The 24,354-nt window shown below is 43.3% G+C and overlaps 1 protein-coding gene across 1 annotated transcript in view; it reads left to right on the top strand.

The window, feature by feature from the left end:
- Positions 1 to 24,354, top strand: part of LOC147691767 (solute carrier family 22 member 6-A-like) — a 645,113-nt gene that overhangs the window by 195,190 nt on the left and 425,569 nt on the right. The window contains exon 3 of the mRNA XM_086936682.1: positions 22,771 to 22,925. Coding sequence (XP_086792808.1) covers positions 22,771 to 22,925 — 155 coding nt within the window. The remainder of the gene's footprint in view (positions 1 to 22,770; positions 22,926 to 24,354) is intronic.

The following is a 24,354-nucleotide window of genomic DNA, read 5'->3' as shown; positions in this document are numbered from 1 at the left end:
ATATTTGAACCAGTTGTTGTTGAATGGTTGTGCAGATTGATGCTTTGGTGGCACTGAGTTGTGCTGTGGTGGTGCTGAGTGGTGCTGTGGTGGCGCTGAGTGGTGCTGTGATGGTGCTGAGTGATAATGTTGTGGTGCTGAGTGGTGCTGTGGTAGTGCTGATTGGTGCTGTGGTGGTGCTGAGTGATGCTGTGGTGGTGCTGAGTGATGCTGTGGTGGTGCTGAGTGGTGCTGTGGTGATGCTGAGTGATAGTGTGGTGGTGCTGAGTGATGCTGTGGTGGCGCAGTGTGATGCTGTGGTGGCGCTGAGTGGTGCTGTGGTGGTGCTGAGTGGTGCTGTGGTGGTGCTGAGTGATGCTGTGGTGGTGCTGAGTGGTGCTGTGGTGGTGCTGAGGGATGCTGTGGTGGTGCTGAGTGATGCTGTGGTAGTGCTGAGTGGTGCTGTGGTGGTGCTGAGTGATAATATGCAGTGCTGAGTGATGCTGTGGTGGTGCTGAGTGATGCTGTGGTGGCACTGAGTGATGCTGTGGTGGTGCTGAGTGGTGCTGTGGTGGTGCTGATTGATGCTGTGGTGGTGCTGAGTGATGCTGTGGTGGTGCTGAGTGGTGCTGTGGTGGTGCTGAGTCCTAATGTGGTGGTGCTGAGTGATGCTGGGGTAGCGCTGAGTGATGATGTGGTGATGCAGAGGGCAGAAAGGCGCAAAAGGCAGTCTAACAAAGGGCAGAAGGGCAGAAAAACAAGGGAAAAATGAGTCTAACAGAGGGCAGAAGGGCACAAAAAACGAGTCTAACAGGGGGCAGAAGGGCAGAAAGACAAGGGAAAAACGAGTTAACAGAGGGCAGAAGGGCAGAAAAACAAGGGAAAAACGAGTCTAACAGAGGGCAGAAGGGCACAAAAAACAAGTCTGACGGGGCAGAATGAACCCCGCCCTACGTGTTTGTCCACGAAGATGCCTCCTTTTTCTGCAATACCTCTACTCAACTGGAGTACTTTCTACTGTCTAATCAGTAAGTGCTCCCTCGTTGGCTAAATGTATAGGGGCAGAATTACAATAACTGGTGCATCCCCAGGGATGCGCCAGTTATTGTGCGCCGCAGCTCCGCCACCACCATGTGGCAAAAACGGCACAGATGTGTCACGCATCTGTGCCGTAAAAGCAGCGCATTGCTGGAGCTGCGTCGCGCTTACGACGCAGCTTCAGCAGTGCTCTGGGGAGCCCTATCTCCCCAATGCTGCATCAAGCCCTGCGCCTGCTTTAAGCAGGCGCAGGGTTTTGACGCAGCATTGGCCTAAAAGTGACTGAGTGAAATCTTGTAGATTTCACTCAGCCACTTTTAGGAGGTGTTCCTGTGTCCACTGTGCCGGAATGCCTCCTGATGGCGCAGGGCTTTACAACGTGACGCATCTCTCAGAATCGTCACGTTGTTAATACCCAGCACCATGGCGCATCTTTTGTGCTGCCGCTGCATCACAAAAGGTCTCGGTAGAGGGTGGCAGTGGTGAACCAGAGGGTGGCAGTGGTGAACCAGAGGGTGGCAGTGATGAACCAGAGGGTGGCAGGGGTGAACCAGAGGGTGACAGTGCTGAACCAGAGGGTGGCAATGCTGAACCAGATGGTGGCAGGGGTGAACCAGAGGGTGGCAGGGGTGAAGCAGAGGGTGGCAGGGATGAACCAGATGGTGGCAGGGGTGAACTAGAGGGTGGCAGTGGTGAACCAGAGGGTGGCATGGGTGGACCAGAGGGTGACAGTGGTGAACCAGAGGGTGGCAGTGCTGAACCAGAGGGTGACAGTGGTTAACCAGAGGGTAGCAGGGGTGAACCAGAGGGTGCTGTGATGAACCAGAGGGTGGCAGGGGTGAACCAGAGTGTGCTGTGATGAACCAGAGGGTGGCAGGATGAAGCAGAGGGTGGCAGTGGTGAACCAGACAGTGGCAGTGCTGAACCAGAGGGTGACAGTTGTTAACCATAGGGTGGCAGTGGTGAACCAGAGGTGCTTTGATGAACCAGAGGGTGGCAGTGGTGAACCAGAGGGTGGCAGTGGTGAACCAGAGGGTGACAGTGCTGACCTAGAGGGTGGCAGTGGTGAACCAGAGGGTGGCAGGGGTGAACCAGAGGGTGGCAGGGGTGAACCAGGGTGTGGCAGTGATGAACCCGAGGGTGGCAGTGGTGAACCAGAGGGTGGCAGTGATGAACCAGAGGGTGACAGTGATGAACCAGAGGGTGGCAGTGGTGAACCAGAGGGTGACAGTGCTGAACCAGAGGGTGGCCGTGCTGAGCCAGAGGGTGGCAGGGGTGAACCAGAGGGTGGCAGTGATGAACCAGATGGTGGCAGGGGTGAACCAGAGGGTGGCAGTGCTGAACCAGAGGGTGACAGTGGTTAACAAGAGGGTGGCACTGGTGAACCAGAGGTGCTGTGATGAACCAGAGGGTGGCAGTTGTGAACCAGAGGGCGGCAGTGGTGTACCAGAGGGTGACAGTGCAGAACCAGAGGGTGGCAGGGGTGAACTAGAGGGTGCTGTGATGAACCAGAGCGTGGCAGGGGTGAACCAGAGGGTGCTGTGATGAACCAGAGGGTGGCAGGGGTGAACCAGAGGGTGGCAGTGGTGAACCAGACGGTGGCAGTGCTGAACCAGAGGGTGACAGTTGTTAACTAGAGGGTGGCAGTGGTGAACCAATGGTGCTGTGATGAACCAGAGGTGCTGTCATGAACCAGAGGGTGGCAGTCGTGAACCAGAGGGCGGCAGTGGTGAACCAGAGGGTGACAGTGCGGAACCAGAGGGTGGCAGGGGTGAACCAGAGGGTGCTGTGATGAACCAGAGGGTGGCAGGGGTGAACCAGAATGTGCTGTGATGAACCAGAGGGTGGCAGGATGAAGCAGAGGGTGGCAGTGGTGAACCAGACAGTGGCAGTGCTGAACCAGAGGGTGACAGTTGTTAAGCATAGGGTGGCAGTGGTGAACCAGAGGTGCTGTGATGAACCAGAGGGTGGCAGTCGTGAACCAGAGGGTGGCAGTGGTGAACCAGAGGGTGACAGTGCTGAGCTAGAGGGTGGCAGTGGTGAACCAGAGGGTGGCAGGGGTGAACCAGAGGGTGGCAGGGGTGAACTAGGGGGTGGCAAGGGTGAACCAGAGGGTGGCAGTGGTGAACCAGAGTGTGGCAGTGATGAACCAGAGGGTGGCAGTGGTGAACCAGAGGGTGGCAGCGATGAACCAGAGGGTGACAGTGATGAACCAGAGGGTGGCAGGGGTGAACCAGAGGGTGACAGTGCTGAACCAGAGGGTGGCCGTGCTGAACCAGAGGGTGGCAGGGGTGAACCAAAAGGTGGCAGTGATGAACCAGATGGTGGCAGGGGTGAACCAGAGGGTGGCAGTGGTGAACCAGAGGGTGGCAGTGGTAAACCAGAGGGTGGCAGTGGTGAACCAGAGTGTGGCAGTGGTGAACCAGAGGGTGGCAGTGCTGAACCAGAGGGTGACAGTGGTTAACAAGAGGGTGACACTGGTGAACCAGAGGTGCTGTGATGAACCAGAGGGTGGCAGTCGTGAACCAGAGGGCGGCAGTGGTGTACCAGAGGGTGACAGTGCAGAACCAGAGGGTGGCAGGGGTGAACTAGAGGGTGCTGTGATGAACCAGAGCGTGGCAGGGGTGAACCAGAGGGTGCTGTGATGAACCAGAGGGTGGCAGGGGTGAACCAGAGGGTGGCAGTGGTGAACCAGACGGTGGCAGTGCTGAACCAGAGGGTGACAGTTATTAACCAGAGGGTGGCAGTGGTGAACCAGAGGTGCTGAGATGAACCAGAGGGTGGCAGTCGTGAACCAGAGGGTGGCAGTGGTGAACCAGAGGGTGACAGTGCTGAACCAGAGGGTGGCAGTGGTGAACCAGAGGGTGGCAGGGGTGAACCAGAGGGTGGCAGGGGTGAACCAGAGGGTTGCAGTGATGAACCAGAGGGTGGCAGTGGTGAACCAGAGGGTGCTGTGCTCATACACGACCGCATGGGTAACTTCGCCATGCAAGCGGCCCGTGATCACGCAAAAAGCCCCGCGAACACGCAAAAAACCCAGCAAACACGCAAAAAAAACGCGAACACACAAACAAACAAAAATCCGCAAATTCGCACAAATTTGCGGATTTTGCGGATTGCGAATTCTATTTTGCGCAAATTCGCGGAACGTGAATTTGCAAATTTCACCCATACTTACACAAAACACCCATGTGATACACACGCTGGGTCATCAACATGATGGCGTTCACATTGAAGGGAATTCATTGGCTGAGGAAGCCGCAAAGGGGGCTGTGCACACGGCTTCCGTAGCTGCAATCATTCATTCAAAAACAAAATAGACAGTGAAATAATACTGGCTGTCAATGCTTCAAGCAAGGGAGGCAGTACAGCGTTACCTAAAAAGTACCCACTCAAATACTCATATATAATTGATGCGAACAATGTTCCGTTTGCTCGAATCCCTGGAGTGGGGGATAGGGTAATTCCAAACATGGAACATAGATTAGGGCTAATCCTAGCAGGACATGAACGGCTCGCATCTGCTCATGCAGGAGTTTCTACCACAGTGTTGTTATTAAAACAGCGATACTGGTGGCCCGGCATTAGGAAACAGACCAGAAACTATGTACTGAACTGTGAAATATTCCAAAAGATGAAAGTCTCTACTGTGAAACATCCTGTGCAGACGCCGCTGTTAATTTCAGATAAACCATTAGCTTGTGTTTACCTGGACCACTGCGGTCCCTTTCAAAGGGATACTATCTATAAATATATCATGGTCGCAGTGGACTCGTGTTCAAGGTTCCTTTGGATGTGGCCTCAGTTCTCAGCTGACGCTCGAACTGTTATAAACGATTTGCGAGTCTTTATCGGCCCATACACAATAGGCACACTACACTCTGACTAGGGCCCTGCGTTTAGCTCTTGAGCTTACAAAGAAGCCATGGCCAGTTTGGGTGTTGAATTGCGGTATTCTTCCATATTCCATCCTAAGGGAAATTCTGTTCTGGAAAGAAAAAACCGGGACATAAAACAGTCTATAACAGCTAGAGTTTTTGGTTCAGGTGATGGGTAGGTTAAACATCTTTATGGGGTCCAACGTAGTTTAAACAATTTGCCAAGGAATTCTCTAGGGGGTTTCACTCCATATGAGGTCCTATTTGGGACAAGAATGTTGGTTCCGGATCTTGATTGTCATGGAACAGTGGTGGAAAATAAGAAATTTGATATCAAAGATCATTTGGCTGTTTTACAGGACTTAAATGAACTAAGATCGAAACAAAGCAATGTGTTCCTGAAGCCAACCACCACTGGGGAAAAACCAACTGTCCCATTAAGGCCTGTCTGGATCCCAAAGCTTGGTGATCTGGTCAGAGAAAAGATCGCAGACAAGAAGGAATTTGGGCCTTCTTACAGACAACTAGTACCTGTCCTAGCAATCCACAGATCAAGAACAGTACTACTGCTACCCCTTGCTGGTGAAAAGGAGAAAAGATTTGTGTCCATCGACCTGATCAAACCGCACTATGTGGTCGATACTAAGCACTAGGCCAAGTGGACTCCGACAATGTAGCAGACGCACTCCTCTAGCTATAATCCAAAAGGATCATACTGAGAGACTCGTCACCTTTGAAGATTCTACAGTAAGAAAAGAAGGACCATGCAATAAAGCTATGGAACTCATCCCTCTTGAGACCCAAATAAAAGTTTGTTCTGATTCACCTGTCTACAATGAAGTAACAGGTGATCAAGTGGTTCCAGCGATTTTAACAAATCCTGATGCAATTCCAACCATTGACAGAACTGCCTCTGGCTATTTCATTAACTTTGACACGTTTTCTGAGGTTCTCAGTGAACCTGAAACGACGCCAGCACAGAGAGCTTTCAAAGAATAAGCGACAGACTTTTTTCATCTCCTGAAAAAGACTTATCTGGTTTCACCATGAATTGAACTATGAATTGTTTCGGGAATATTCTTCTTTCTACTTTGATTAGCTATGGTAATAAATCTGGGAATGCTGATAAATGGAAAATATATTTGAATGGACACAGCAAGTAAAAGAGTGAACTTACTTCTCCAGCCACACAAATCATCCCTTCATGAACAAAGAGACTTGTGAGCAGTGAACATCACAGCCGTTCCTATACCAGATGGTATAGTTTGGGACAGAACTGAATATGAAATTTTTTGCCCATCTGAGCTTTTGAAGATTCCACAATTATTCAAGATTTCATTAAGTGACTTTATTATCTCTAGTACCTTTTCTGATGATTGGGACTTCAAGACTGTTAATAATATGATGTAAGATCTAGAAATGTCTGCAATATTCACAAATCATGAATATTTAGAGGGTTCATCAGACTATGAACAAATGTATTGTTATAACAATTATGGTCATCATTTCTTGCATAAAACTACATCACCTAGAAATATATTTATGTATAACCAATGGGAGCTCAAAAACATTTGTAATGAAGTTTCCATATCTTTCAGGATTTAATTTATTAAATACTAAATCATTTTATTTAAAAAATATGAACAAGACAGGGACGAAAAATATGTTAACAAATACGAAACAGATCTATTCTGCAGCCTTTATTGCCCAACTGTCTAGAAAGGGTTTCGACTTTTAGAAAGACAACATTGAGACAAAAACTGTCTGGGGTACAAAAGATTGGCAAGTGCAGGGGGTAGAAGCTTTGTTTAGAGCCTGTATCATTCCTGAGCAAATTATGTTTTTGAATGACACTGTCCAACAAACGTCTTGACTTGGGTTGGCCAAAAACAAAGACATGAACAAACCGACCATACCTATACCTGCAAGTGATAGCACTACACGGGGGGAGGTCGATGTACATAATATTTTGTATCATAACAGATCAGATCAAGAGTGGAAAAAATGGTTGTTCTGGCCCACAGACACAAACAATTGTCAAAATCGATTCCTGAACAAAACACAGGGTTTCAGTATCAATAGGCCAGACCCTAGATATGTTCAAAGACAGCATCCTGGGGTAGTAACAACATACAGTGTAGGGAAACTATGCCTTGATTGGTTACAGAAATCTACACTTGAGGAGGTAAAACAACACTTATCTTTACTTAAAGATGGTGCAGACCATAGGGAATTCTTGCTAGGACCAAGAAAACCAGGTCAAAAATGTTTCATATATGCCAGTGAATAATGAAAAGTGTTATAATGAAATATGGAAGACTACCGAAGCAGAGACTGCAGAACGAATACGAGAAATTGATTGTATTAATTTAGAGAAATCTCTCTCTGTAATAGACAATAGGTTAACAACTCGGTCGTTCAGGATATATTCATTGGACAGCATTGTGTCTTCTGCCATAGACAACATGGAACAAGACTTGGTAATGTTGCCACATTGTCAGTCTCAAATTATCTTCTATCATGCTATTAGGTTGGACGCTACAAAACCTGTGTGCAGGCTATGTGCCTTGGCGTTTAATTCACACTACGTCACTGTTTTCAGAATTCAATCTCACTGATAAACAGATCAAACTGGCAGAAAGGGGAGCAGACTATATGGTGCTGAGCATTGAAAAACTGGAAACATTACCATTCACAGTGGCAGAGAAACCAGCTACAGAGGGGATCATACATGGTAAAATTACTCTGCCTGTTACAATTTTCCATTTTCAGTATTGCCTAAAACATATACCGGCTGGAAATTATGAAAGGTTGGGTAAAAAATACATCAAGACATCCTGGAATTTACCATACACACATAGATGTTGGAGTGGGGGTCGTGAAGTGTTTCTTAGCGGTTCTAACTGTGAAAACGCACTAAGCGTCTCCTTTGTCAGGTTATTAATTTACACAAGGCATGTGATGGTTCCACTACAAACTTATCCTGTCACCTGCAAGGCTCACCAGCTGTAATTATTAATCCCATTTTTGGACTACTTTCTAATGGAAGTTAAATTATGTTGAATGATCACGGCTGCTATGGCATGTTGCCAGGTATCCCATATCTAGTGACTGTTTCATCCAGGGTCACTTGCTGTATGCAAGTATTGTTTTCACAAACCAAGACAGCCAGGGAGTCGCCTCTATGGCCTTCACTGAACATCTCTTCTATACGAATTGATACTTTAAGCTGAATGAAAGCCATTCTTTTGCAACAAACTGTGCCACTGACCTCTGACAAAGAAACCTATGATCTACAAGGACTTCTGCCGAGATACATGCCCTTTCGAATACAAACTGCCCAATACATTTCTCAGAAATGTTGGAACATATCTTAAACATGTCTGATACGAGTGGTATTGTACATGTACATGACCGTGTGTTCAGGACTGTTAGCACTTTTTCAAGCAGTCCTCGGAATACTTCCCAACTTCGTGCACTCTGTGTTTGGCAAACTGTCACTACTTTTGGGACTCATTGCAGGGATCCTATTTTTGCTCCTACTGCTGCTATATGGCAAGCCAAAGCACCAACGCCACTCCAAGCACCATAGAGAGAGCTCTATTGGAGATGAAGTGTCGTGAGAGCATCGTCCAAATTCTAGTTTTACCTCATCTACCAGAATTAAATACCACATGGTTTCTGTCATTCAGACCAATCTGGCAAGATTGCATCTTACCTGTTCTACGCTGCCTGCTTTGCGGTGAAGAATGCGTGCTAGACATTTGTCTAACACTCCCATCAGTCATGCCTACGGATAGCGATACTCTGCTGGACCTGGTAACATTCATTGAGATCTCACAGATGCAAATTGCTACTGCTGAGGTATGAGAGGAAACAACAGGTACGCAGGTAACTTCCGATACAAACATTGCTGATGCGACCAATGCTGAAGGCGATGCTTCCCATCTATGTGCGGTTAGACTTCTAAACGAGGTAATGCAACTTTCACCTACAATGGTAGATGACTTTTTGTCTACAGACACAGAAGATTTTATGTTTTCTCCCAGCCCTAACACTGACTTTTGGTTTTGGCACACAGTGTTCTGAGAGACTTTAATTTGACCTTCATTTTTTTAAAACAAGAGACTAACTTCGGAACTGTTTCCTATGATTAATTTTTTTTTCTCCAAATTTGTATTTTTCATTTTTTGGCACAAGTAATCTGCTTATAGTAGAACTATTCATAGAGAACAATAATTCTTTGAATACTTCTTGAGACGATATATGACCTTGTCCACAACTAAATGACTATGTAATCTGAAATGAAATGGTTTCTGCCCTTTTCCTTCTGTTTTTACAAGCCATTTCATCATTTATTTATGTTTATGATTAATTCAAGTAGCTTTCAAAACGTCTACTTATGCTTAGAATGAAATATTGCTTTAATATGTACAGCACCATTGCATTCTATGCATCACAACCGTTTTAAATTTTTTACAATGTATTTTTAGACATGTTCTTAGACATCCATATGTAGCTACATTTTAGATATGCTTAACATGTTTAGGATTTAGTAATGTCATTCATACGAAAGTGGAGTGGGTGTTGTGTGTTGATTTAGATTCCGCATACATTTCCCGATTTATGCCCTTATATAGGTAAAATTCATATTATCCTTATTAAGGCATAGAAATCCAGGCCTTATTTAGGCATTGCTCATGCTAACCAAATACAGGCATGGTCACCTACATCTGTTCATTTACGTCACAACAAGTTCTTGGAAAACCAGACTCTTAAGCCTTTAGGACTTCCCCTTGCTTGGATATTGATTTCTCCAAGAACTTATTTATTATGCATGAACATCTATTCCTTAGGAGTTCATTCATGACGTTCTTATGCCCGACTTTTACATCTATACTGGCATTCCTAAACATCTTCAAGGTATAAATATACCTTCACTTGCCATGGCAAACAACGGTTCGGTCCTCTGTTTGACTGCCTACTTGCACGACGCGGCTGGCCACAGCAAGTTTTGACGGAAGTCTGGTCCCCAACTGACACACTGACTACACGCTGCTATCCACCTCACAGAGAATCCAGCTCTAGTGTTTCTGACTCCCCTTGTGAGGTGTTACAGATTGAGACCTGGGAAAGAGATTCCAACCTCCCTCATTCTAAGGTATGGAACGGACTAGAACCTAGAGGGACTATTGGCAACTATAGCTAAACTAGACTATAACTGAACAGCACCTCCCTCTTCCCTCGTACTACACTTAGGTTAGGTACACTGAGGTGGGATTATTTTAGAAGCACCAGATGAGTATTTTAGCCTGTGTTATTTATGTATGTATTTTTATGAATATATGTCATAGCTACAAACCATGCTATACCAGTATTATTTTATCTTACTGCAGATGCTGTATGTATTGTACCTCGTATTCTGTGTTACGATTGTAGCATTTCATATCCCTTGCATGAGAAATAAGACTGTTCAATAAAACCTTTTTATTGAAAACGCCCGTTTATTTCTGTGCAACTCTCTAGAAATGAAGAATGCACGATTGACTGAGTGAAACGGTTATCTATTGTTTCCACGATTCTGAGATTGTTCTGACTCTAAGGGAAACAAAGTTGTCATGTTTATGCCGTTGTCAGAAACGAATCCCATCTTGTTCATTTGAGAAGTTTCTAGTCACCTCTGAGTTAGCTGGCACACACAAGTAATTAAGTTTAATGTAATCGATAGAGACATACTGACCTAAGTCCTATGTCAAAACTGTAGTATCTATTATTCGAGCAGAGCCTATCAAGGATATAGGAACTACACTACAGTTCTATTCTAGGGCATATAACAAATGACAGTATCATATGTGTTGTAAGTGGATTCTGCCATTTAGCCCACCTGTCTTTTTGGCTTTTGACCATCTGGTTTTTGGACCACCTGAATCTGACTCACTGTAATTGCATAGTAATTAGACTGAGCATGTTCCCTGCTGTGTCTGTCTTTTAAGATAATAACACAGCAGCACAGCAAGGGTAAGGGGCACTGGGCCGGGTACACAGTAAGATGTGTGACTACACAAGTGTCCACTTGTTTGGACTGTGTGTGTGAGATAATGGATGTGAGCAGCCTGGCAATTGAACACAGATAGCATGGAGAAAAAGAGATTCTGTAAAGATATCTTGCTTACCTGGGGTAGGCTTTGTAATATGAGTGGGCCTTCATAGATAAGTCAGTAATTTTACTGGAACATCTGTAGTGCTTTCACTGTATTATACATATGACTAAACCTGCTGTTGAGTAATTTTTGATCTACTAGGCCTTCATAGTTCAGCAATGTGTCAAACCTGAATAAAATATGCACACCAAGTTTGAATATGCAGGTCCCACAGAAATACATGCACATCTTATAGAATGCCAGTAATTATAGTTTTCTGACTCAGCTCATAATCAGATTCCAGAGATTCTCCATACCTGTCCAGTCAAGTTAATTACTCTGCTGCTCCCCATCAGAATGAAGAAAGGCCTCCCTATACAAAGGAAACAATTATCCATGTGACCCAGTTTCTAGGAGAGGAATGGGCATGGGGTAAAACTGCATCTGATAATTAGCTTTTCACACTACACTTGGACTGGGGACATTGAGTAAAGATGGAGGTCCAGACATCTGGAGCCAATACAGGAGGGGATTGCCTGTGAAGCTTAGGTGGAAAGGGTCTGGCACTGATTTATTTTATTAATTAATTTATTTATTTGCTTATCTACCACCTGAATCACCCCGGAAGGGGTATCTCCGCGCTTGCAGGCAAATGGGGAAAATGCTAATACTGAGAGTGACATCTAGAATAAAAATGTTTTCAAGGACTTTCTAAAACAGGGATAGTCCGTGCACTGCCTCAGTGTTAACGGGAGTGAATTCCAGTTCCGCAGGGCAAGGTAAGAAAAAGCCTTCGCCCCGGTCCTAGCTTTGTAAATGCCTGGAACTTTAAGAAGTGATTTTCTGCTGGATCGCAGGCCTCTGATATGTTGGCCCGTTGCCATATACTGCCTTGTGGGTGATGCAGCAGATCCTGAATACTATTCACTTACTCACCGGAAGGCAGTGCAGTTTCCGCAGTAGCAAGTTCGACGGAGATCTGTAGGGGGGTTCAATACCAGACACACTGCTGTGTTCTGCACCACCTGCAAATGATCCAGCACGGCCTTGTTGGCCGATATCAGTAAAGCATTACAATAGTCAAGTCGACTTATGACAAGAGACTGGACAAGGGTCTTCCGTGTGTGATCTGGAAAAAATGGAGACACCCGCCTCAAAAGGCTTAATACATGAAAGCATGAGCTAACCGTTTGAGACACCTGCTCCTTCATGTTTAAGCTCTGTTCTATGCGCACCCCAAGATTCTTTACTGATGCTTCCGAGGCGGGGAGGGCACCCAACTCCCTGGGCCACCATTCTGGTGTCCACAGCAAGGTGGCTTCTCCACAAAACATAATCTCTGTTTTCCCGGCATTTAGTTGTAGATAGTTGGTACTCATCCACTGAGATATTGCTAGCATGCTGGCAGAGAAGTTGGTCTGAGCTGTAATGGAGTGTTTATCAAAGGTGAAGGTAAGCTGGGTATCATTCACATAGGATATTGGAACAAATCCAAATGTCAGCATAAAGTTGGCCAAGGGAGCAATGTAGATGTTGAATAAAGTAGGGCTTAAACAGGATTCCTGTGATACTCCCTTTGACAACTTCTTAGACTCGGACATAGAGGGAGCCAAGCTAACTGTCTGGGAGCTGTCAGAGAGGAAGCTGGTCATCCACTGCAGTGCCTTTGCTTTTAGCCCAGACTCCTCTAATCTTCTGAGCAGAATTTAACGGTGTTGAATGCCACTGAGAAGTCTAAAAGTACCAGTAGGGTGGTTTGTCCTCTATTTAGTAATATCCTAATATTGTCTGTGACTGCCACAAGGGCTGTCTCCATACTATATTTCGGCCTAAAGCCTGATTGTGACACATCCAGGCAGTTTGACGCTTTGACATAGGATGATAGATGTTTGTTGATGTGCTTTTCAAGCAATTTGCTCTGAAGCGGTAGGAGAGATATAGGACGCAGGTTAGATAGATCTTTTATGGAGATGGAGGCCTTGGTTTTTGCGTAGTGGGGTGATCTGTGCTGCCTTCCTTCCTGAAGGTAGATAACCTTCCTTTAGTGAGGCTTTCAGGAGGGAACAAATAGGAGCAGACAGTTGTTTTGAGAGGCTCGCCAATATTTTGGCTGGTACAACATCAAGGGGGGAGCCTGATCTGACGGTATGTAATAAGGCTTCCACCACTTCACGAGTCAGAGGAGGGAAGCTCGTCAAAGGTGTCCCCTTTATGTCTAGAAGATGTTGAGGTGTTGTGGCCGGTCTCATTTTGCTAGCTGTAATGATTTTATCATAGATAACCTCTATTTTCTGCTCAAAGTATTCCACGATCCTACCACATAAGGCTTGTGGAGGAGATTCCTCCAGCTCACATGCTTTAGGGTTTGTAAAGGCCTTAAGGATCTGGTACAATACTTTTGGGGCACTCCCTGCCTGGGTTAACTGCAAAGCGATGAAAGTCTTCTGAGCAATTTTAATATATTTGTGGTATTGGGCAAGTATAATCTTATATGTTTCTTTATCACCCATGTCATGGGACAGTCTCCACCGCCTCTCAAGCTTTTTACAGTGTCCTCTCTCTGTATGTAATTCCACAGTAAACCAAGCTGCTTGAACCTGTCTTGACTTACCCATAGAGGTTTTCAAAGGTGCAAGTTGATCAATAGCAGCTTTTGCTAAAGCATTAAAGCATGCTAATCCTTCCTCTACCTTTTGTGTTCCCCATCCCATGGGGTAGGGAAAGCGGCTGAAAAGGCTTCAGGGATGACTTTATGCCACTGTCTGAATGAATAGTTAGAGACAGAGCCCGGCATTTCCAGGTCTCTGGGTCCCCAAATCTTAAAATCAATAAAAGCGTGGTCTGACCAGCTGATTATCCGAGGAGATTCACAGGTAATACGAGGTGCATTGTGAGAATAATATCCAGGGTGTGGCACACTGTATGAGTGGGACCATCATTGATCTTAATTATATCTAGAGCTGCAAGGTGGGCGAGGAAAGCCATTGCTTCCGCATTGTCCGCGTACTCACTGTGTATGTTAAAATCTCCAAGTAGGAGAAAGTTTTTGGTAGATATAGCACGTGGCGCTATGAGTTCCACCAGTTTAGTAGAGAAGTCTGCAATGGGGCCTGGGGGTCGATATACTAAAGCTACCTTCCAGCTTATCTGAGGGGAGAGATCTAGCTGAAAAACAAGGATCTCAATTTTTTCGTTTACTTAGTTCCTCCAAAACAATAACTGTCGCCCAATCTCTATATACTCTGGCTATTCCTCCTCCCATTTTATGTTGTCTGTCTAGTCTTTGTAACTTATAGCCTTTAGGGAGTGCCACCGAGATTACAAGGGTGGAACTGGCCTTTAACCAAGTCTCAGTCAAAAAGTCAATGTCCGGTTTCTCAGAGTCTAACCAGTCCCATATTTCTAAGGCATGTTTCGGCAATTACCTAATGTTGCCAAGAAAATATATGTAGTTATAGTAGTATTATTTAGCTTCTGTTCTGTCTTCCTAGCACGGGTAGTCTTGGTAGGTGGATTGGCATGGCCTAGGGCAGAAAGCACAGAGTCACTGTCCACACTTTGGAATCTGCACATAATTAGGGTTTTCCACGTGTTTATGCCAATTACATCCTGCTTGTAAATACCCTCTCATCTTTATTACATCACTACTGGTATAAGCTATCTTTTCTTAGTACTTCTATCAGGAGGTGGTGTTGAACGGGCAGGGTGTCTGGCACCTGGAGACGGAGGGGCGCAGACGGGTGCAGACGGGCGCAGACGGGCTTGTCTTTGGCGGCCTTCCCGCGGCGCGTCGCAGAGAGCATCCGTTTTTATGGGAGGAGCCGAGCCGCTAGAACGCCGACCTCCACGCAAAACAGGAAATGGCAAGAACTCCCTCCACAACAACCGAATCAGACTCACGGTGGACCGGGGAGCGCTAATAAAGCTACAGCGAGGTAGGAACAGTTCATTTGCTCAGGAATTCGATCAACGCGATAAAAGTTAAAAAAAAAAATTTAATGTGCAAAGAATTAGTGCATTGGGCAAACAGTATTCACTCTCCAACATTGGTCGCACTCACGCATCAGCATCAGCATTGACCTGCGCGTGTCCGCTGATGTCAGCTACGGGTGAATCTGAGGCCATTAGAGGAGCTCTCTACTGAGAATAACCCCAAAATGTTATGAAGGAGTGATAGGACAGGGGTAAAGGGATGATGTTGCATCTTAGGATTGGTGAGGTGTGCCTGGCATCTAGGATTTCCTCCATTACGTATTAACCCTTGCACAAAGGAGAGAAAAAAACAAGACCCTGCACCTGGAAGGCGATGATGGTGGAGTAATGGGCTGCTGGAAAGAGGAGTCTCCCAATGCCAGGCAAGAAGAACTAAGAACTCTGTCACCAGCTGACCACCAGGACTAGATGTTCCTTCAAAAACAATTGAAAAGGGTTGTGGGTGCCCTGGGTGGGGCCAAGCCACTCAATAAAAAAAGGAAAACTCAACAAAGGGAAACACTAAACAAAAAGAAAAGAAGTATTTGCTGGTCATTCAATATTCACTGCAACCGGCTCTCCAAGTGCACCATAATGCCTTGCAAGAGTATATTAGGTAGACGCACCACCAATTAGTTTCCTTCTTGTTGCAGGAGGTTTTGAGGCATGCTGAAATTATAACCCTAAACAAGGTAATTTTTTGTTACTCACTCCTGGAACTAATGCTTTTGTTTGTGGGCTCTGGATTGCATGCATCCTTTGTGGTTGGTCCGATGCCTGCATTAGTCAGCCTGAAAAGTGTAAAAATAGACTCTTGACACATGTTATTTTCATTTTCAATGCTTTATTTATAGCATGTTGTACAAATATTATTAGTGATTGTTTTAATGCTGATTTTAATGATGAATGCATTTGAATGTGGTTATTTCTGTGGTTTTAATAATGATTTTTAACAAATGATTACTGTGTTTATTACTGTGGTGACTACCTGATAAATCCAACAGGCCTACCTCACATTTTAATCCAATGACCTCTTGACAAAGCCAGCAGGCCTGCCTCATTTAAATGACACTGCTTATATAATGATGGTAAATTGATATAGGTTGGAGGCATTGCGATTATGGGGTTCATGACCCAGTAGGCATGAATAGTGCTATAAGGGTGTCACCATAGTTGTTTTCATCTACTAGCTGTGTATATTTGTAAATTAATGCATAGAATTTAGTAGTGTGAGGGGAATACATGTCTTTTTCTTTGAAAAAAGAAAAATCACCAAAAGGACAATATTGTATTCAGTATTTTTGTTGTGTGCCAACAAATAGAGTTTCCTAGCCCATACCACCTCCCTTGAGAATGTCTTGGACTGCTCTGCTTCACTAACTTGAGAGAGTGAAATACTACAATGGGGTACTTGGTTACAAGTAAAGAAAGAATTATGGACCTATCCTATGCATAGAACTCACATCCAGCACAACTAATGACCGAATTTCTTACCATCAAGAACTGTAAGGTTTGGAAACCATACTTGCAGGTTTATTTGCTGTGGCAATCCAGTTCCAGTCCTGGACTTATGAAGAGTCTGCTTTCTTGGTTAATGACTGTACATATCTGTATCTCTGAATGAGTTTTGGTGATTGCAATTCTTTCACTGACATTTTCTTGAAAATGTCCTTTAGTGTTACTGGTGAAGTTGCTTGACTCTATACATTTACATTCCACCAATGATGTTACAGGAGGTGCCTGTGGCTCCTGTGTAGCCTATATAGTGTTGTGTGTGCGATTTGTCATAGTAGGTTTCATATACATCCAAGCCTGTACATTTTAACTTGTCTGTTGACTTCAACACTTGATCATCAACTATTCTAGAGTGGATGTGCACCATTGCATTGGGCTAATCTATATGTGCCCCTGTTTGGTCACAGCATGGTCATTGAACAGTAAACAGATTTTCATTAAAGCACGATTTGGAGTATGGCCGGGCGAATCCCATGCACCACCGTGGAAAAAACTTGAAAACAACATATTGTGTAGGCTGTGTAAATCTGGAGAGGAAAATATTATCCATCTCTTGAGTCTCTGTCCAGAACAAAAAAATGAATTACAATACTAAAAAGACTATTTAATGAAAGAGTGATAAGGACATGTAGACAGGCTTTGATCCGATGTCTTTGTTCAGATGATGTACTCATTAACTCTGCTTTGACAACATTTTTTTTTAAAAGTATGGAAAAAATTAGAACAGCATGAAATTGGAAACTAGTAATGATTATACCTTCCTTTAAGCCTTAACATATGAATTTTTATTATAAGCAGTTTTTAATAAGGACGTATACAATTCTTAAAGACTTACTACTATTTAGAATATAGTTTTAAGGAGGAATTGTTATTCGAATGTACATAATGGAGTATTGTATGAATTTGCGATTTTTGTAAAGATTTTAATTAATCAAACAATAAAGATCTATATGTGCCCCTGTTCATGGGGACGTGAGATGAGAGTGATATCAGTTGTGGCTATTTTTGATAGTCTTGGGACAGCATTAAAAATCAACAGAAATTTGGACTGATTTAAGAATGGGTTTATGTCCCAATATGGAAGTATATCCACAAGTCGAAGGGATAGGGATTTGTTTGCTGGAGTAGTATCCTTGTGGAACTTCTCACTGTTGTTAATATATTTTTTGTATAAACTGATACTTCTAGTTTTTCTCCCATGCCATTGTGTCTGTGACCCTTAAGGTTACTGAGTTACTATTTGATTTTTTTCTGTCCTATCTATGCCTGTTACTATTACCTCTGGGTGAGACATTGAATAATATTATTTTGCTACATCCTCCTTTGAAATATCTTCAGGAGTGCTTCTCTTCTATATGACTTTCTGAGATTAATACATTCATTGAAGTATTGTCGTTTTTATGTGCTCTGGCCATCTATAGAGCAAGTAGAGATGCTGTCTAGTTGGAGTCATATGTGTCTTTTTCTTCTCATTTTCTGCATCATCCTTCTCTTTAGTTTATGAGCCCCCTACAGTTGTGTCTTTTACTGTGAAAGAGCAATAAAACTATCCTTAGTTTCCTGAATCCCATCCTTTTCATTATCAAACACTTTTATATTGTGTCTTTGTCAACTAGATGGTCGACCTTATACGTCCTCTCATTCTCGTTTTAAAAAAAATAGTTATTGGTCTGTGTGTAATATTGATCACAAAAGCTCTTTGGACTGATAATTCTATCCAGGCTATTTGTGCCCTCTGTTTTAACCATTTTGTCTCATCCATTACTGCCCGACTGATTAAATAGTGCTTGTGGTTGACAATCCTTACCAACTTTGTTGTGATCTCCATTTTTTTGCCTTTAGGTTGTCCAAATATTTTAGATGATGCAATATAGCTAAAGCAATGTCAATGTTTAATCTGAATTTTTCATCACCTATTCCAGTAGGTTCAGGTTGTTTTTTTTTAAAATTCTTTTTATTTATTTTTATTTGAGTTTTATATAGTGCTGGAGGTATCAGAGCTCTTTACCTAAGGTTCCACAAAATTACAAAATTACACCAATTGCAAGTTGCATCAGTTACAAGAGAACATTTCAAGAGTGTTGGAAGATGTAATAAATGGAGCTTAGAAGGGTAAGGAGGTGGGGTAAGATGTAGGAGGGAGAAAGGATGGAGATAGGATGAATGGAGAGGCGAAGGAGATTCTGCCAAAAGTCCAGCTGGGTAGGTGACGGCCGAGGGGGAAGTCCACATCCCATCTCCTCTATAGCTATTAGGTAGCTCCACCGGGCGTCAGTCAGGCGGCTAGGTCTCAATGAGAAAACAATTAGAGAGCAAAGAGGCGGGATAGATGGAGTATAAAGGAGAAAGTGGGTGAAGAAAAGGGGTATGAGGGAGAGTACGACGGAGAGACAAAGGAAGGTCTGCCCAATGTCCGGCTGGGTAGGTGACGGCGAAAGGGGTATCCCACAGCCCATCTACTCTATAGCTATCAAGTAGCTCCACCGGGAATCAGCCAAAAAACTAGGTCTCCACGGTCGGAGGCATGTTCACAGATTTGGTATACTGATGGGAAGGCAGGATGGGGAATGTGTTTGAGGTCTGGACGAAGTGCGTTTTTTCTCAAGGAGTAGCACAATGTAATAGGGAACACTGTGGCAGTAATCTTTGGGTCAGGCAGTCCCAAGATGAAACTTCTTAAGGCTAGCTCAACTCCTATTTGCCTCATTAGGTTTTTGCCTATAATAGAGCCCTCCCTGGATGACTTCTTACATTACTTCAAAAAAATACCATTTTCATTTGAGAAATCAATTTGTGGTTAGTATGGGGCTAGAAGTGTTCTTTACTTCACAGAAATAAAAGTTCCCTGATATCATTGAACATACTGGCATGTCCATCTGTTCCATTAGGTCTGCTCACAATGAAATATATCCAGAAGGGATTTATTTCTCGCTATTTGGAAGTCAACATTCCATTTAGAACTTGCAGCAATTTCCTTGAAGTCTTTCCTGCAGTAGTGTATACACTGTAGATGATTATGAATGTATCCCCCCAAAGGTATTTACTAAATTTACATTGTTTACATTATTAACTTCATTTGCTGTGCTCCTGATTTGCTTTCAATCCTATTGGTGGATTGGATACGTTTCTGGTAGCAACAATTGCAAATTGATATGGGAATTTTAGTCCACCTGTACTATTAATTGTGATGATTGTTTCCCCAGAGTAGAGTCTGACTCTGCCATTCTTATTATGGTACAGATTTTTAATCCTTTGTTTTTTTCTGTCTGTTTAACATAAGGGTTCATTGGCTGTGGGATTATAGACGTCAGTGTCTCTTTTTCCCAACATACTGGTGCTTAGTCTTCATCACTTTGAAGCTTTTTGTTATCTTCATCTAATGTTAAAATTTGATTCCAAAATTCGTTGCTTCATGACTTTTGATTTTCTTTTATAACAGTTATTGGTTTCATGGAGTCCATTATAGGATTGTCCCTACAACTATTATTTTTATCAGGAGTTTTAGATTTAGGACACTTTGGGCCTTATTTCTATGTCAGTCCGAAAGCCTCCGACCACTGGTTGGAGGCTTTCAGAACGGCATATATGGTTTACAGTCTGACCGCTGAATTACAATGTCGGTAGTCAGAGTGTAAACTGTCTGGGGAAACCAACTTGTTTTTGACATGCTCAAGGATGCCGTCAGCCAGTTGGAAACCTCTCATAATCCCTTAAGGATGGCATTTCCGCCGTCGGGATTATGATGTTGGTTACCATGTTGGCCTTTCTGACATGGAAAGGCTGTTGGAAAGCAACTTTGGGGCCCCCTCTCCCCATGGCCCTCTGGTTGTGGTCCCCATGAAAATCCCTGCACCGTGTGGCAGGTACCATGAGTTGCCTGCGATACGGTGCAGGGATTTACACAAACTCCCATGTCTCTATGAGTGCTTATGCTGCAGGCAGTTTACGCCAGCCGCACAAGCTCCCATAGGGAAATGGGAGTTTGTGACCGCACCATGTGCATCCTAAATTGGTGTTATTACCTATAGTCGGGCCGTTCACACACCAAGACGGTATCGGTCGAAGGGAACTCCGACCCACATCGTAATGAAGCCCTAATGAATTCATTATGTCTATGGACTCAAGACTTTTTACCACCCAGGTTAAGATGTCCATTGCTACTTTGAGGGAGCAATGTGTCTGGTAGTGTAAATATCCAGTACTGGTTTATAATTAGGCTACCTTGCACCTTTCCAAACTTCGTTTTTTTCTCTTGTACATAAGGGATTCATTTTTTGAATTTTTATTGACAGATAGCTCACGATTCTTTATCTCCCTTTTATTGTCACTTTCTTCTTCCAATCCTTTCCCTTCATGTCCTTCGCATATCTTGCATTGCTTATCCATTGATCATGTAACTATATTCCATTATTGTGGTCGAGCTTAAATGACCCACTGTAGCAACTTGCTCTATCTTAATGCTTCCTCTCCTAGATTTTGGTTTACCCATTATTCATCCTATTCCTTGCATACGTCTTGTATAATGCATGCTCCGTACACAAGTTAAGTGTTGAGGATTTCTTTACAGCCAATGAATTTCAAAGTGTGGCCACACTATCTCACATCACAGTGTTATCTGAAAAGCCGATTAATAGGCTCTCAGGCTGCTTGCATGACGATATCCACTCAAGAAACCGGTAACCTCCTTTTAGCTTTCAAGCAGAACAATAGTTGTGCCACTTTTAATTGTATAAACTCTCTCAGCACGTCATCAGTTTCATCAGCCACCACAACAATCATGAACTGCTAGGGCCGCAGGTAAATAGCCACATAGCGGCGGGCAGCAAAAGGCTGAAAGTCGAGACCACGGTGCGCCTGCCCCTCATAAAACAATGGAGATTGAGGGTTTGAGGATTCTGACCTCAGCTGGCCTCGGCGACCCTCAGTCGCAGTGGTATTGGCAGTCTAATGTGATTAGCCAATGTTAACGGTTTGGGTGTTTCCCTAGAGTGCATAGCAACAATTTGTCGGTACGTCAAATGAACCAATAATAAACCCATGGCGATGACCTTAAGTTTTCACATCTAGCTTCAAATGCATAAAGAGCTCCAACACAAGCTTATGTATTGATTTACAGCAACTCAATTATCAAGTAAATGTACATTGTTACCCCTTATCCCTATTATAAGAAATTGTGGCTATGCCATGTATCTTCACAACAATATATATTTTAGGCAGCTTGCCACCAAGACAAGTTCTGAATAGAATTAAGAGTCCACTGTTTCATCATGCCAGAAGGGTCATTTCAGGTCTGCTGGATACCTTCGGACTTTGTTCAGCAGCAGTTTTCCTCAATATAATGAATGAGATGCCTTCAGGAATGACATAACTGTGCTCTATCCAGTCAGATATTCTAAAATATAGTGAAATGGAGGAAGACCATATAGAAACATTATGCAAGGTGTCACACAGTGGAACCCAGTGGGCTAATATTTAAAAAGGTAAAATCTGGGTTTTGAAACCCAAGGTGCATTACCGTAGGCATTTAATAAGTGAGATCAGAGTTCCGCAATGCCAGGGCTAGTTTCTGCATAGTCAATTCACAAGCACCAGCAAATAACCGAGAAGTGATACGTTTCCTGATGTAATGCAAATTTTACACTTAGTTTTTAAAAGGTTAGAAAGAAAAGATGGAACCTATACACCTAACAATGAAAAATTAGGCAACCTTTGAATGGAATGGAAAAGCAGCCTATTGTTCCTTAGCCTATCTTTTCCTGTGTCCATTATGGCCGGTCCAGCCCTAGCTGTATCTCACAATGAATCATGAACCACTGAGGGATTATCTGCCCATCTGTTTTGCAACATATCCCAAAAACATATTCACCAAAATTATAGCTTTCACTGACTACTTTCCTAACCAAATGGGATGCTTCTTGGGCACACTGTAATTCATTGAGTTAACTCATTAATACAAGCATACCACTTTCTGAAATATATATGATATTGAAGGATGCACAATAAATTGGATGATTGCTGAAGTAGATGCCTTTGGGTGGGGGTGGAGAAGGGAGAATGTCTTCAGTGATTGGTCACTACTTTGTTGTAGAAAAGATCATCCTCTATCTAGCATAGGTAGAATAGAAATTTAGCCAACAAGTAGATGTGGTTGCTCAGCCTTTATAGCTTTCATATATTTATGGGTGGCTAACAGACTGGTAGCATGAATTACAGTTGAATAATATCTTTGGTCTTTTACTGTCAATTAGGTGTGGGAGAAAAGTCAGTTTGATCTGGTGTTACCTGCAGTTAGCTGTTACCGGTTCCTGTGCCGCCTACTCACCAAACTTCATTGCCTACTGCATCTTCCGCTTCCTCACTGGCATGGCCATTGCAGGGATTAATATGGATACAATGGCTCTGAGTAAGTTTATATGTTTTATCTTTGTGAATTAGTAACAAACCACTAAATTTAAAGAACAGCACACATACCATCACAAGGCACCAATAGAGAAAAAGAAACACAGTTTGTAGGTCTAAACGAGAGCTCTTATGCTAGACAGGTTTTGTTTTTCAAACTTTGATGTATCCATGTTTTATGCCTGTGAGGAAAGAGACCAAATTATGCTTCACTGGGCCAGCTTTGCTACATAGATGAAGGGTAGTTCATTTGATTACATGTCACAATATAGTTAGCAAAAAAGGCCTATACTAGAAATATCCTGTCCTAAATATTGTTTATAAAAAAGTATTTGTTGTGTCAGCTGATTTACTGGATAATATTTTTGGTACCATATGTCCAAGGTTATTTCTTCTTCTAAGAAGAGGTTCTCATATAGATTTATCGGTGATAAAATACAATGGTGTGTTCCTGACACCAACATAAATTGGCCCCATGGGGGAATAAAGGGAAATGGAAGCTGTACCGGTAAGCAATAAGGCACCAATGGCCATCTTGGATTGGGCAAGCATAAAAAATATGAACAGCAATTTACTGGTAGATGGTGCAATGTTTGGAAAGTCTAGTCATTTGGTGAAACAACAATACTGGAAATAGGCTCCATAATCGTTTAGCTACGAGCACCGTCTGCTACCCACAATAAACAACTGCAACACTTGAGATTGCTGATTTAATAAACTGCTATATGAACAAACATGAATTCAACCTCCATGCTATTAAAACAGAGTAAAATACTGAAAATAAATGAACAAAGGAGAACCCACGTCAGTTAATCATTATTTTGTAAATTGAAATTTTCATTATTTGGAAGACATGGACTAGTGACTTGAGTTGCTTTCCTTCGAGCCTAGGGTCCAAGGTTCAAATCCCAGGCTGGTGCTTGGCTCACCATCTTGTGCTTCTGGGAAAATTACTTAATCTCAGCATGCTTAAAAAGTGTAAAATGTATTTGTGTAATCCGCGCTTGATGTCAATGAGGTTGGAGATTGTCTCTTTTCCCATGTAATGTACAGTGCTTCTTAGCTAGGTTTGCACTATTTAAATACTAATACATGCATACATTTCAAATTAAGATGCTGATGTACACAGCTTTAAAAAGGTCACTGCACTGAGTCCTAAAGGGCCCAGACGTATCCCTGATAGTCACAACTAAAACATACTGAGCATATTCAGTGTGGGTAAAAGTATTGAGCATGTCAGGTGGGAAATAAATAAGCGACTTCTCTATTCATGAAGAGCCTGACAAAGCAATAGCTACTTTTGACTCCCTCATACCCAACCAAAAACAATTAAACTCTTGATTATAATTGTCAAACAAGCATCAGCAGAGAGGAGAGTAGATACATTAGAACATGAGGAAATGCCACATCTCATTGGGGCATTGAAGTTTGGA

The sequence above is a fragment of the Lissotriton vulgaris genome, chromosome 9 (genome assembly GCF_964263255.1).
Source record: "Lissotriton vulgaris chromosome 9, aLisVul1.2, whole genome shotgun sequence".
NCBI classification, from domain to species: Eukaryota; Metazoa; Chordata; class Amphibia; order Caudata; family Salamandridae; genus Lissotriton; species Lissotriton vulgaris.
Note: the sequence above shows the minus strand (reverse complement) of the source record. Positions and strands in the feature narration are given on the sequence as shown.